Below are 12,831 nucleotides of genomic sequence, written 5' to 3'. Positions count from 1 at the left end.
ATTTTTAGTCTCTACCACAAAAATGGCTGGTGAATGAAGCGTGTCCAAGTAATAAAGTAAAATTACAATTTCAATAACCAAATTTGTACAAACTTGTTTTTCATTTTTTGATTTTCATAACATAGTGCAATGATTGGTCTGATTATTCTTCAGAAAAAAATCAATTAATAAAAAATTTCTTAACTACCATGTCCTAATAATCCCAAAGATCTTCAGTGTTTTAAAAACCATAGATATAAATCTCCAAATGAAAAAAAGGGAAAAAAATGATCAGAGAATTGATCGTTGTGGATAGCTCCATTTATCCCTGTGTACTTTAAGATGATACACAGTTAAACGAAAGTGGCAATGAGTCAATGGATTAAAAGGCTGGTGAAAGAACAAAAAGAGAGTGAGAGTACATGGCCAAAAAGGACATTGAGGTGCTTTCCAGAGGTTTAAAAAACAAACGACAACAACAACAACAACAACAACAAAAAACTGGCAAGTCTCAAAGGCTGGTGTTGGCATGTTGGTGTGGGAAGCTGGGATCTCCCTCTTATACAGAAGCTATGACAATCATAAGATGAGGAGAGATACTGGAGATGCTATTGAGAAGGTCCGGAGCAAGATGAGACAAGTGGCTCTCAGAAAACTCACAAGGAGGGAAAATCTGGACAACATAGGCTGGCTACAAGGAAGACAGAAGAAAATTATTTGTTAGTGGAATGTCTCATTTTAAGTCAGCAGGTGGCTAAATTATTTATTTTCACATATGGAAGCATCTAATCTTTTATGCGTGGTTAGATATGAGCATCTTGCCAAGCTATTTTCTTTCAGGAAAAACTCGCATTCAACTCTGTACTGCACACGATAATTTTTATTCTTGGGAGGACTAACCTGATTTGAGCCTGGGTTTGGGACATTGATAATTCCAGCTGCTTGTTTGGCTTGCAGGTAAGTGATAAAACCAGTTTTAAGAGCATGGGTCTGGTTGTGGACATCCTCTTGGTCCAATCCACAAGGCAATGCCAACAGAAGGCAGTATTCATTTTCAGCCTAGGGAAAAAAAAATAAAAAATCTTTTAAATTCCTAATTTTATCCTAACATTTCAGTAGATTTGCTTAGATTTAATAGATAAAAATTTATTAGATTTACGACAAATCCTTAATATGGTTTGAGAAAGAGCTATTAAAGGAACACTCCACTTTTTTTGAAAATAGGCTAATTTTCCAACTCCCCTAGAGTTAAACAGTTGAATTTTACCGTTTTCGAATCCATACACTTTTAGTATAGCTTAGCATAGATCATTGAATCTGATTAGACAGTTAGCATCTCGCTCAAAAATGACCAAAGAGTTTTGATATTTTTCCTATTTAAAACTTGACTCTTCTGTAGTTAAATCGTGTACTAAGACCGACAGAAAATGAAAAGTTGCGATTTTCTAGGCCGATATGGCTAGGAACTATACTCTCATTCCGGCGTAATAATCAAGGAACTTTGCTGTCGCACAATGGGTGCATAATATTGCATCTGCTGCACCCATAGTATGGCAGCAAAGTTCCTTGTTTATTACGCCAGAATGAGAGTACAGTTCTCAACTTTTCATTTTCTGTCTGTCTTAGTACACAATGTAACTACAGAAGAGGCAAGTTTTAAATAGGAAAAATATCAAAACTCTTTGGTCATTTTTGAACGAGATGCTAGCGGTCTAATCAGATTCAAAGAACTATGCTAAGCTATGCTAAAAGTGGTACCGCCAGACCCGGAGATCGGCTGAATGGATTCGAAAACTGTAAAACTCTGTTTAACTCTAGGGGAGTTGGAAAATGAGCCTATTTTCAAAAAAAGTGGAGTGTTCCTTTAAATTAAGACAGGATACTTACAGTCATACGTCTTGCAACTCCCTCAAGTTGTGAGACCTCCAAGCGCATTCTCTGGGCAATGCGAAGAAAGGCACCTCCTTCTGGTGGTGGCAGTGAACGGTGAGCCAGAACGTTGTTACCAGACACAAAGTGTAGCTGTACAGCTGCAGTGTCATTCTTAAGTGCCAGGTGACCTTGCCAAATAATTGGGTATTTCTGCTCAAAGATAAAAACAGTTAAAACCATAATGGCAAAAAAATTAATAATTTCAATTATACTTCTGATGGAATTAAAAATGAAATAGATATAGTAATAAAATAAGATTACAAACCGTTAACAACTGCACCATATCAACGGACCGAAGTCCTGTGTGGTCAAGTTTAAAGTCTGATCGCATCTGAGAAGAGGCTGAGGATGGACGTGGCATCTGGTTAGAAACAGGTCCTTGAGGTCCCTTCTGCACAGTGATAGGCAACTCCAATTTGGGTGTTATAGTCACTGGAGAAGTGTAAGAGGGAGAGCCAGTCTCACCCTGAACTCGTGATATGTGAGACAAATCCATGGAGTTTGGGTGTCGAATGTGAGAGCCGTCAAGTTTTGATTCACCAAAACTTCCCGCAGACTCAACAGAGACGACAGAGGGAACCTTCTGTCTCTGACATTGATCAACTTGTGAGACCTAGTGAAGAAAGCACATCAAGACAAGATATAAATAAGTGAGTACACAACCCATCTGAAGCTTCAGACAGTCAGCAATTACTCAATTACTTAGAAAACATGTTAGGGTTCTTTAGAGATATAATGTTCCAGCAAGTCTGCTTAATCAATTACTTAAAGGAACACTCCACTTTTTTTGAAAATAGGCTCATTTTCCAACTCCCCTAGAGTTAAACAGTTGAGTTTTACCGTTTTCGAATCCATTCAGCCAATCTCCGGGTCTGGCGGTACCACTTTTAGCATAGCTTAGCATAGTTCATTGAATCTGATTAGACCGTTAGCATCGTGCTTAAAAATGACCAAAGAGTTTTGATATTTTTCCTATTTAAAACTTGACTCTTCTGTAGTTAAATCGTGTACTAAGACCGACGGAAAATAAAAAGTTGTGATTTTCTAGGCTGATATGGCTAGGAACTATACTCTCATTCAGGCGTAATAATAACTTTGCTGCCGTTCCATGGCTGCAGCAGTGCAATGATATTCCGCAGCGCCCGTGAGCCCCTGCTTGCACAGGGAACGTGCCTTGCAACCATGGAGACATTTGTGAGAGACTCTGTGTAATATCATTGCGCCTGCTGCAGCCATGATACGGCAGCAAAGTTCCTTGGTTATTACGCTGGAATGAGAGTATAGTTCCTAGCCATATCAGCCTAGAAAATCACAACTTTTTATTTTCCGTCGGTCTTAGTACACGATTTAACTACAGAAGAGTCAAGTTTTAAATAGGAAAAATATCAAAACTCTTTGGTCATTTTTAAGCGCGATGCTAACGGTCTAATCAGATTCAATGAACTATGCTAAGCTATGCTAAAAGTGGTACCGCCAGACCCGGAGATCGGCTGAATGGATTCGAAAACGGTAAAACTCAACTGTTTAACTCTAGGGGAGTTGGAAAATGAGCCTATTTTCAAAAAAAGTGGAGTGTTCCTTTAAGAAGCATGTCAAAATTATTCAGGAAAATAAGATTTTCTTATCAAGGTGATAAAATGTTGTGTAGCAAAAATGAGTACACCCTCCTAAAAGTTACACCAGAAAATGTATTATTTCGTTTTATTTAGTAAGTTTATTTCCAAAGCCTATATTTACAAAACAGAGATTCTGGGAATCAATAGAGACGAGTTGAGCAACACTCCCTATTAAAGATCAGGGAATTTAAGGAGCTCATCATCGAGGAGTTAAACAGGACAGATGTGACAATTTGTCATGAACTTGTACACTCTGTGCCAAGAAGGGTCAGAGCAGTATATTCAAAATTAAGGAGGGCATATGAAGTACTAGAATATTATACATTTGTTGAATTAAATCTAGGGTGTACTCATTTCTGCAATCCTTAATTTAAACAAAATTGGTTAATTTACTTATTTTATGGCTATTGATGACATACATTTATATTTATATTTATCAATAAGAACTGAGAAATATATGTTTAATACATTTTAGTTTTGCCATCTTTCCATGAATTGTATTAGTGATCATAAAGAAAATATATTTTTTGTATTTGTTCACAGGGGGTGTACTCATATATTATACAGTGCTGTGCATATATATATAAAAAAATCATGGCTAACATAACTAATAACTGGTTTGCATAAATTATATCAAAACTCTATAGAGCACATAATTATATAGAGCGCAGAACAAATTCTCACCTGAGACGCAGCAATTCCACGATTAGTCAAATTAATTCCAATTACTGAATGACTTGGATACTGAGAATGGAAGCCACGCATTTCTCTGTAGTATTCAGGCATGGAGTTTGGATTTCCAGGATGAATCATTTGAACTCCTTGAGAAGGTACCATCACAGAGCCAGGGGTGTGCCCCATTATCCTGCTGTCTGAGTGAGGGGAGGGAGTCATCTTCAGCTCTATTGCTTTTGGTGCATCCCTCACTATTTGTGAAGTATTCTTTACCACAGGGGAAGCTTTAGAAGAAGCAGATGATATGTGTGAAGATGACTGAATTGCCTCTGGTGTTCGAGTTTGGCGATTTTCTACAACACCTGGATGGTCAGTCAAATGCTGGTGCACAAGTAAATGCACATCTCTGGCATACTGATCTAAACGCAATGCCCTGTGATGCAGACCTTTGAATTCAGGCTGCATTACTACGCTTTCTGGTTGTAACTGTGGTGCAGAAGCTCTACGAAGCCCTTGTGCGAGATTCTGCATATCATCATTGCTTGTCTCAACCTGGCCACCACCAGATGAACCTGCATGTGACTTCAGTAAATCTCTGATCACTGCAGGTTGAGGAGTCGTGGAACGTTTTGGAGGTGCAGATCGTGGCGATAACAGGTTTTCTGAATGGATTCCATAACCTATTCCAGATAATGATGGCGTACTGGCTCTGACATCTCCTTGGGACAAATGACCTATGGGCATAGACTGGGTGACACTATGAGGGGGCATTATCACTGACTGCTCAGCATGGTGTATATTTGACACATACTGAGATATAGGGCCAGCTGGTCCCAAAACAACTGAGCTGCTAGGAGGGCAAACTTTTTGAAAGGGTGACGTGGAATGGCCTGATGACCTTGGAGAATGTGAATCTTGCTTGGGTTGTGTGACCACTCTTTCATGTGGAGCACTTGAACTTAAAATGTGATTGCCTACCAAAGATGGATGGTGTGGGCTTAAAACCGGCTTAACATTGAAGGTCTGGGATGGTTTTATATCAGCTTTCATTGACATCGATTCAGTTACTCCATTTTTCTTAAAATGCTGCTGCTGTGTAATTGATTGACTATACCTTAGAAGTTGAGGATGGCTTGTGGACTGTTGAAAGGCTTTCACAGAACCCCCTTGTTGACCAGTGTGGTAGGGTGGTTCAGATTTTTCAGAGCTAGGACTTTCATGATTAATCGAGGAAATAACAGGCTGAGCACTGAAGGTTTGGCCAGATAATACTACCCCTGCATGTCCATAACCTGTAGGTGTCTGTGATCCTTTTGGTGTAGAGGGGTGAGATGGTGGTTCTTGTTTTATCTGTGATTTTGTTACAGACTGCTGAAACTCAATATCAACTGCACTGGCTGGTGGGATTTGACTTATTTTAGCAATGATCCGCTGTGGTCCCTCTGTCTTTTGTCCAGAATAACTCAACACTACGACACCCTCAGATGTATTGACCCTCAAACCAGTACTTGACCCTGTGTTACAATGTGTGCTTTCAACAACAGGGCGCCCAACACTTCCGCCATCCTCAGAGGGGTTAAGTCCATGATACTTGCTATTTTCACTCAAGCCTGTACGATACTTCTGCTTGGGTAAGGACATTCCAGAGCTACGGTTGCTTAAAGAGATCCGAGGAGTGTCCTCAAAATCAAAGGGCATAGGGATCCGACTAATGACTGAAGTAGCGGTCGAAGTTATAGCCAGTTTCTGCTTTAAGATCTGCGGAGTACCACATTGTTGCAGAGGAGGTGGCTGTGGTGGTACTGTACAAGGTACAAGTTGAGTTATGGGGCTAGGTCTATCTTCAGGTAGACAGGTCTTTAAAGGCAGCACAACCTCAACTGAACTTTCATTATTAGACATCCGTGGATCTGCTAATGTGGTTGTGAACTGCATACCTGGGACTGCATTTCTATTTGAAGCAGATACATACTTTGGTTCCATTAGAATTTTTCGCAATGTGCTGGAGCTTGGGTCAATATCAGAGGCCTTTGTGTCAGGGGGCATGGGAGGATTTGCTGGAGGTCCCCCACCTCCTGGTGTAGACAAAGACACATTAACTTGAGGTTTAGGGAGAATTCCTTTCTCCTCTGTCCTGGTGTTCCACTCAGGTGGTGTGAGAGGAGTCTTGGAGGATGCAGGTGAATTCAGGCAGGTTGTAGGTGAAGTAAGGGTAGGTGCTACTGGCTCAGGAGATAGCTGTTGTGTCCTTAGATAAGAAGGACTGTTATTTCCAGAGTGGAAGGCAGATTCTTGAGGTTCAGGCTGGTCAACAGCAGGCTGTTCTGCTTCTTTTGGTGTGTCCAAAATCACTGTAGATGTAGCTTCATGTTTGCATGCAGCAGCAACAGTGACTACAGCTGCTGCAGCTGCTGATGTCGCTGCCTTAGGATTGGCAGTTTGAATCTCTTCAGGGATAGATTCTGGAAGTTTGACAGTAGTAGATTCAGGTTCCAGCACTGCATCCTCAGCAATTTCTAATTTTCTGTTCAAAGAAACCTTCCGACCTCTGGATTTCTTTGGAGTTTTTGGCCGTGCTCTTCCTCCTTTTTTGGCTGCCTCTGATAATGGAGATTCTGTGAATGAAGTATCTGTTTTACATGTTTGATAAGATTTTGAATCTGGAGCTATAACACCATCTTGTGCAGACTGTACAACGGTCTTTACAGTCAAGTTCGTCTGAGGTTCAATAACCTCACTTGATACGGGCAAAACATGTGTCTCTGGTGTGGGAAGGAGGGCTGTGTATGTTGTTGGAGCAGAGAATCCATCTGCATCTCCAGATATATCCTCAGCAGTAATGGAATCAATTGCAGCAGCCAGTTCAGTTTCACTTGCTGGATTGGCAGGCTTTTCTACCTCTGTATCTTCTGCAGGTTGTACTATAACAGGTGGTGTTAGGATTGGTGGTTCAGTACGAGGTTCTTTGTAAGGTGCTGGATGCTGTTCATCAGTAAGTTTTGAAATATTCTCCACTGCCCTTTCCAGTTCCATTTGATGGGCAAGCAATGCAGCCACAGGATCAGTAGGAGGCTCCATTTCCGAAAAAGACTCCTCCTTTTCATCAGGACTGTGAACATCTTCCTCTTTGTGGTACACTGGGATGTTTGACTCTTCTTTTACTAACTGTGGGGCTTTGGTTTTAAAAGACCCTTCAAAACTTACAGCTTTGTCATCATCTGAATGAAGGGCATTCTTAACTGCATCCACAGTGAGATTAACAATGTTGACAGGCTTATCATCAGGCATTGTTTTGGTGTTCCGTGTTGACCTTGATGCCCTGACTTTCTTATCTAATGGCTGTGTTTTTTCTACAGGAGTAATTTCTATATCAACATCTGTTGATTTTTCCTCACCAGAATGTGCAAATTCCTTTTCTCTTTTAGATATGTTATGTTGTTTGGTATCTTCTGACAACTGCCCAACTTCCATTGAAGATTCATCTTTGGATTCAGCTTGGTGATCTAGGGCAGGTGACACATCAACTCCTGCTCTGTCTGACTGAATGGGTTCTGGGCTACCTGACACTTTGTCCAATTTCAATGTTTTTCTGCTTTGTCCTGCTCTTATTGGTGAAGACTGTCCTTTTTGAGATCGTGGAGAGCGCCATGCCTCTGCTGTTTTAGATATTTCTCCACTACATGTTGACTCTTTATTTTCAGTGTCTTCACTTTCAGAATTTTTGGTATGATCTCCCTTAATTGGAGACATATCATCACCTCTTCTGCGAGTCTTGGGTGGACGACCTCTTCTACCAAGTGTAGTTACCATATGCTGTGTTGCAGCTTCCTTATCACTACAGCGCTTACGGGTGACACGGGGAGGTTCTGTAATCTCTTTTCCTGATTGTGCAGCTTCATCCTCATGGGGTGTTGCATAGACAGATCGTACATTCCGTCGCTGCCGTGTTCTGCCATGGTTTGTGTTCGATTCATGGCCCTGCTCTGAATCTGTAGCATGAACAGGAGATTTCGTAGAGTTTCTGGAGTCAGCAATGAGTTTTGTGGAGTCTCCTCTGGGGGATGAAGATCTTTTTAGCTTTTCCCTATCAATGCGTTCACTCTTTCGTGTAGGTGGTTTCTCATTAGCAACTTGAGGGATTGGTGTTGGTGAGACAGTTTTTAGCTTTTTACTCTTAGGCTGTTTACGTGGTGGCTGTACCTGTTCAATCTCAGGTTCTGTGTCTGGCAGCTCCACATCTAGTGGGGATGCAACCTTGTGAAGATAATTAACAGGTTCCATTTTTGTTTCTGAAAGCTCTGCAATCTCTTGAGCTTGACTGGGCTTTGGAAACAATGGAGAAGCTGCCTGAAAAGGATCACATTCTGGCTCAACATTACTTAAAGATGCACCAGGAGTAGGAGGTTTGACATCAATATCCTGTTCAGCAATTGGACTTACAGTTCTTTTGGACTCACTCAGCTTTTCATTAGGTTCTTTGACAGTTACAGCTTCCTTTATCGTGGGTTCAGGGGGTGTAGAACTCACTGCAACAGCCGTGTTCTCCTCTAAGTTAATTAATGGAGAAGAATCTATTGGAGCATCTTCTGACCGCTCATTCACAACTGCTCGACCATCTATATTTATTAATGTAGAGGCCAAAACTGGCTTATGCTGCACAGAAGTCTCTGAAACTTTAGGGAGAGACATTGGTGATGTTGTAGCTGGACTATGACTTACTGACAACTCTTGGGAAATTTCTGATACATTGGGGGATGGCCCAAACACTTCATCCAGTGCCTTCTCCTCCTCCATCTGACCAGTTACACCAACTCTTTCTGAAATGGGCAGCTGTTGGTTCTTATCTCTTTGTTGAAGTTCTAAGAAGCGGCTATGAAAAAGTACTCTTGGTTCTTGAGAGAGGTCTGTTCCTCCTGGCCCGGCTTGTTCCCCTTGGGAATCATTTGTAATACTTTCTCTCCCAACTCTAACTTCAGGATCGTTATTTTTCCGCTCAAGGTGTTGAAGTCGCCTTGAGTCCTGTTCAAAGATAGAGCTATGAAGAAAGCGTGACGCAAAGAGCTCTTGTCGTTCTTGTTCGTCAGACTTGGAATCTTCCTTTTTTTCATCTAATTTTCCATCAGAATCAGAGCGAATTTTCTTTTTTTTCATGTACCAAGAAGGAATAGGTCTTGGAGTGGGTTCAGACTTCTCCTTATCTGTACTATTCCGAAAGCTTTTGAATTTTGAGTCATGACCAAGGAAAGACCAGTTTTCTTCCCTAGATGAAGAGAGTGACTTAGCACGCTCGAGCAGAGCTTTGGTGTCTGGTGTAATGGTCTTATCCAATGCAAATTCATAGAACTTATTCTTTTCAAGAGACTCAGAAGACTTTACATCTGAAAGTTTCTCCTCAGGCTCTCTTTTGAAAGAGTTTAGCTTTAGTGAAAGGTGCCTACTTTCACTATCTTCATCAGAGTCTGACTGAACCTCCCCAGGTTCCAATTCATGTTCAGGGCGTTTTCGGATACTTTCCCGTTTAACAATGCTGGTAGGGAAGCTCATTTCTCCTCTCAATGTGCCCTGCCTAATATTGCTCTCCCAACAGAACTCCTCTTCTGTCACTGATGCTTTCACTTTCAAAATCTCTGCATGTGGTGAAAGCCCTTGGTGCACTGCGTTGTCAATATTATATTTTGATACATCAAAATGCAAACAATTTTTATCCATTGCCAAAGGTGAATCTGGCTCTTTGTCCAGCAATTGTGATGCATTTCTCTCCTCAGCAAAGGGTGTCCCTGGAAGTGAAGCAAGTCTCCTTTCAGGTTCATCATTTATCTGTCTAAACCTCTGATAATCTTGCTCTCTTTTAGTGCCAAAATCAAATTCAAATGCTCCTAAATTCTTTCGCTTAGAGGGTGGTGAATCACCAGTTACATCTTGAGGTGGTTTTCCTAACTCGTGCACAAGACTTCGATACTCAAAGTCTTCTACATCAGTGCTGGGTGTGCTTTCAGTTTTATCAGATTTATCACACTCTAGCAATTGTTGCTGTAGACGACGGTTCTGCTCCATTTGTTTTCTGCAACTCTGTGAGTGATCAATGTCCGAGAGCAATCTTTCCTTACTTTCAGAATCTCTTTCTAGCCTTGAGGAGTGTACGTGGTAGCTAGTTATGTGCTGCTGCTCTTGGTCTCTAGAAAATTCCATATCTACACTTCCATCATCAGAGACTGCAAGACTGAAACTTGGTTGACTATTAGATCCAAAAGTACCTATCTTTTGATCAAGACTATCTAAGGAATCTATTGCCTCCTCAGTTGGTTCCCCAAGTCGAGCCTGAAGGTCTAGGCTGAGGCCTACTGACATTACAGTGTCCAGCTCTTCTTTTATAGTACTCACAGTAACCATCCTCTCTGGCTTCATTTTTTGTTCTCTCTTGTGCGCTTCTTTTCGTAGCAACTTTTTATCATAATCAATGTCTTTCAGCAAAGGTTCATCAATAAATCTCCTTAATTTTCCTTCCTCCTCCTCCTGACTTATCCTCCTTAAATTTTCAGCCTTTCCAGATGTTTCTTCAAAGCGCCTCTTTCGTGCAGCCAAGCGGTCAGCATCCACCGAAGAGCTGGTGTCAAATGCAAGATCAGTTTTGAAGTATTTTTTGTTTTTCACCTTGCCCTCTTTATCCACAACCTCAACTTGACTAGCCAAGCCTTTCTCCTTGAGATGTTTTCCATGCTTAAAGAAATCTCTAGCCTGAGTGTCCATGCGGAAAGGCATACTCTTGTGATCAACTGAGGGTGGGGTGGTTGGAGACCGAACAGGATCACTCCCAACCTTTGTTTTTTGTTTCTCACAAAGGATAACATCTATTAATTTCCCTTCCTTCTCCTTTACTCTTGTCAGCTGTACAACACAAGGTGGCAGATCAAGTTTTCCTTTTCCAGAGTAGTCTTTGATAAATGATTTACTGGCTTTACCTCGAAGAGTTAAGCTAGCCTCTGGGCTAGTGTCCCTGTCAAGTTCAAGGTCTGTCTCTGATGATGGAACAGTGGGGGATGCAAGTTTTAATTTCCTCAACTTCTGCTTCTCAGTCCTGTCCTTGTCTCCTTTTTCCTTGCGTCCAGCACGTCTTTCTTTTTCTCCTCCATTTCCACGATCTGCCTCAAAGACTGATTTTTCTTTCTCTGGTTTATCACTCCTATTGTGCCTCTCCAAACGAATTTTATCAGGCTTTTCAAAGTGTGGTGGAGAAAGTGAGCTGCAGCTGCCACTTCGCTCAGATGAGCGGCTGTAAACATGATGTTCAGAGTCACTGGGAGGACGTTCAGAAAGGGATGGGGAAGCAGCAGGGCTAGCAGGACGACGTGGATGGGATGGGCTTTGATTGTGTTCAATTGTTCGTCGACCATGGTCACGTTCACGATCCGTTTCAAACCGCTCCCTTTCCCTCTCACGTTCTCTTTGTAAGTAGCTGTACTTCCGAATATCCTGTTCATATGGGTCTCTATAATCCCTGTATTCACGGGGGTCATCATAGTATCGTGGATCATAGTAATCTCCCTGGTAAGGATCCCATTCTGAATAAAACTCTCGACTTCTGGCAGGATATTTTCGACGTGGATCCTCTGTGTAGGAACCTGGGGTACGCACATTCTCATAGTATGCCCGCTCAGCTGTGAACTCATGATATGGCGGCCGGCGCTCATCTCTGCAAATAAAGAAATAAATAAATATAAAAGGATATAAAAGGCACCCATGATTCTGCGCAATGAAAGAGGTGTTAACATATAACATCTCACCTTCGTTCAGATATGATTTCATAGAAATCTCTTATGTCTTGTCCAGATGCCTGCATTGAACGGTAGAAAGCCATCTGGCTTTCCTGGTTGGCAAAGTCAACCTACAAACAAATTTAATTAACAAATGTTAGACAAACAAAAAGTGAGTTTTTCAAGTCACTCTAAAGTGCAGTGGTACAATTCATATTATATTACAGACCTTTATTTTATTTCCTCCAATCTTCCAACCCTTTGTTTCCTTGACAGCGGCCTGCGCATATTCTATATTATTATATAAGATAAGGGCCATTCCTTTCAGTCGGTCAAACACAACCTAAATAAATAAAAAATGAATATAAAGAAATCAAGTGAACATCAAATTGTAACGCATTTACTCTTTTAAAATGAGAGTATAGAACTTGAGTTTAAAGGGTTAGTTCACACAAAAATGAAAATTCTGTCATTAAAGGGTCATGAAACCCCAAAACCCTTTTTTGGAGCTGTAAATAGATATGTATAGGCTGCACATCATTGAAAACACCAAAAAGGTACTCATTTATGTTATTCATAAGTGAAAAAATAGTTATTTTTGCATTTTTCAGAGCGATTTCAGTCTTCCGGTTTGAAAAGCTGAGTCGGAGCAACGTCACAAAATCTGACGTAATCGTGTACTTTCGGCCGAAGTATGGGCATGGTTGAACATGCTGACATTTTTGAGCAATTTTCGACATATATTCATGACATAAAGCTCATTTAATCCAATCACTGCACTGTAGTATGCATAATATTGTAATTGTGGTATTATGCATGAGGAAGTATCACTTCTCTCGCCTCGATCTCTTGTCATTCAGAGACATATTGTTGGTGTT

The 12,831-nt window shown here is 41.0% G+C and overlaps 1 protein-coding gene across 4 annotated transcripts in view; it reads right to left on the bottom strand.

Annotated features, from left to right (window-relative positions):
* Nucleotides 1-421: 421 nt before the first annotated feature.
* Nucleotides 422-12,831, bottom strand: part of spen (spen family transcriptional repressor) — a 32,982-nt gene continuing 20,572 nt past the window's right edge. For all 4 annotated transcript variants that reach the window (XM_067370982.1, XM_067370983.1, XM_067370985.1 and 1 more), the window contains 7 exons: nucleotides 12,183-12,296; nucleotides 11,984-12,084; nucleotides 4,212-11,892; nucleotides 2,177-2,524; nucleotides 1,867-2,061; nucleotides 880-1,038; nucleotides 422-670 (listed from right to left, as the gene is read on the bottom strand). In XM_067370982.1, coding sequence (XP_067227083.1) covers nucleotides 539-670; nucleotides 880-1,038; nucleotides 1,867-2,061; nucleotides 2,177-2,524; nucleotides 4,212-11,892; nucleotides 11,984-12,084; nucleotides 12,183-12,296 — 8,730 coding nt within the window. In that variant the 3' untranslated portion in view covers nucleotides 422-538. The remainder of the gene's footprint in view (nucleotides 671-879; nucleotides 1,039-1,866; nucleotides 2,062-2,176; nucleotides 2,525-4,211; nucleotides 11,893-11,983; nucleotides 12,085-12,182; nucleotides 12,297-12,831) is intronic.

The sequence above is a fragment of the Chanodichthys erythropterus genome, chromosome 20 (assembly GCF_024489055.1).
Source record: "Chanodichthys erythropterus isolate Z2021 chromosome 20, ASM2448905v1, whole genome shotgun sequence".
In the NCBI taxonomy this organism is placed as follows: Eukaryota; Metazoa; Chordata; class Actinopteri; order Cypriniformes; family Xenocyprididae; genus Chanodichthys; species Chanodichthys erythropterus.
Note: the sequence above shows the minus strand (reverse complement) of the source record. Positions and strands in the feature narration are given on the sequence as shown.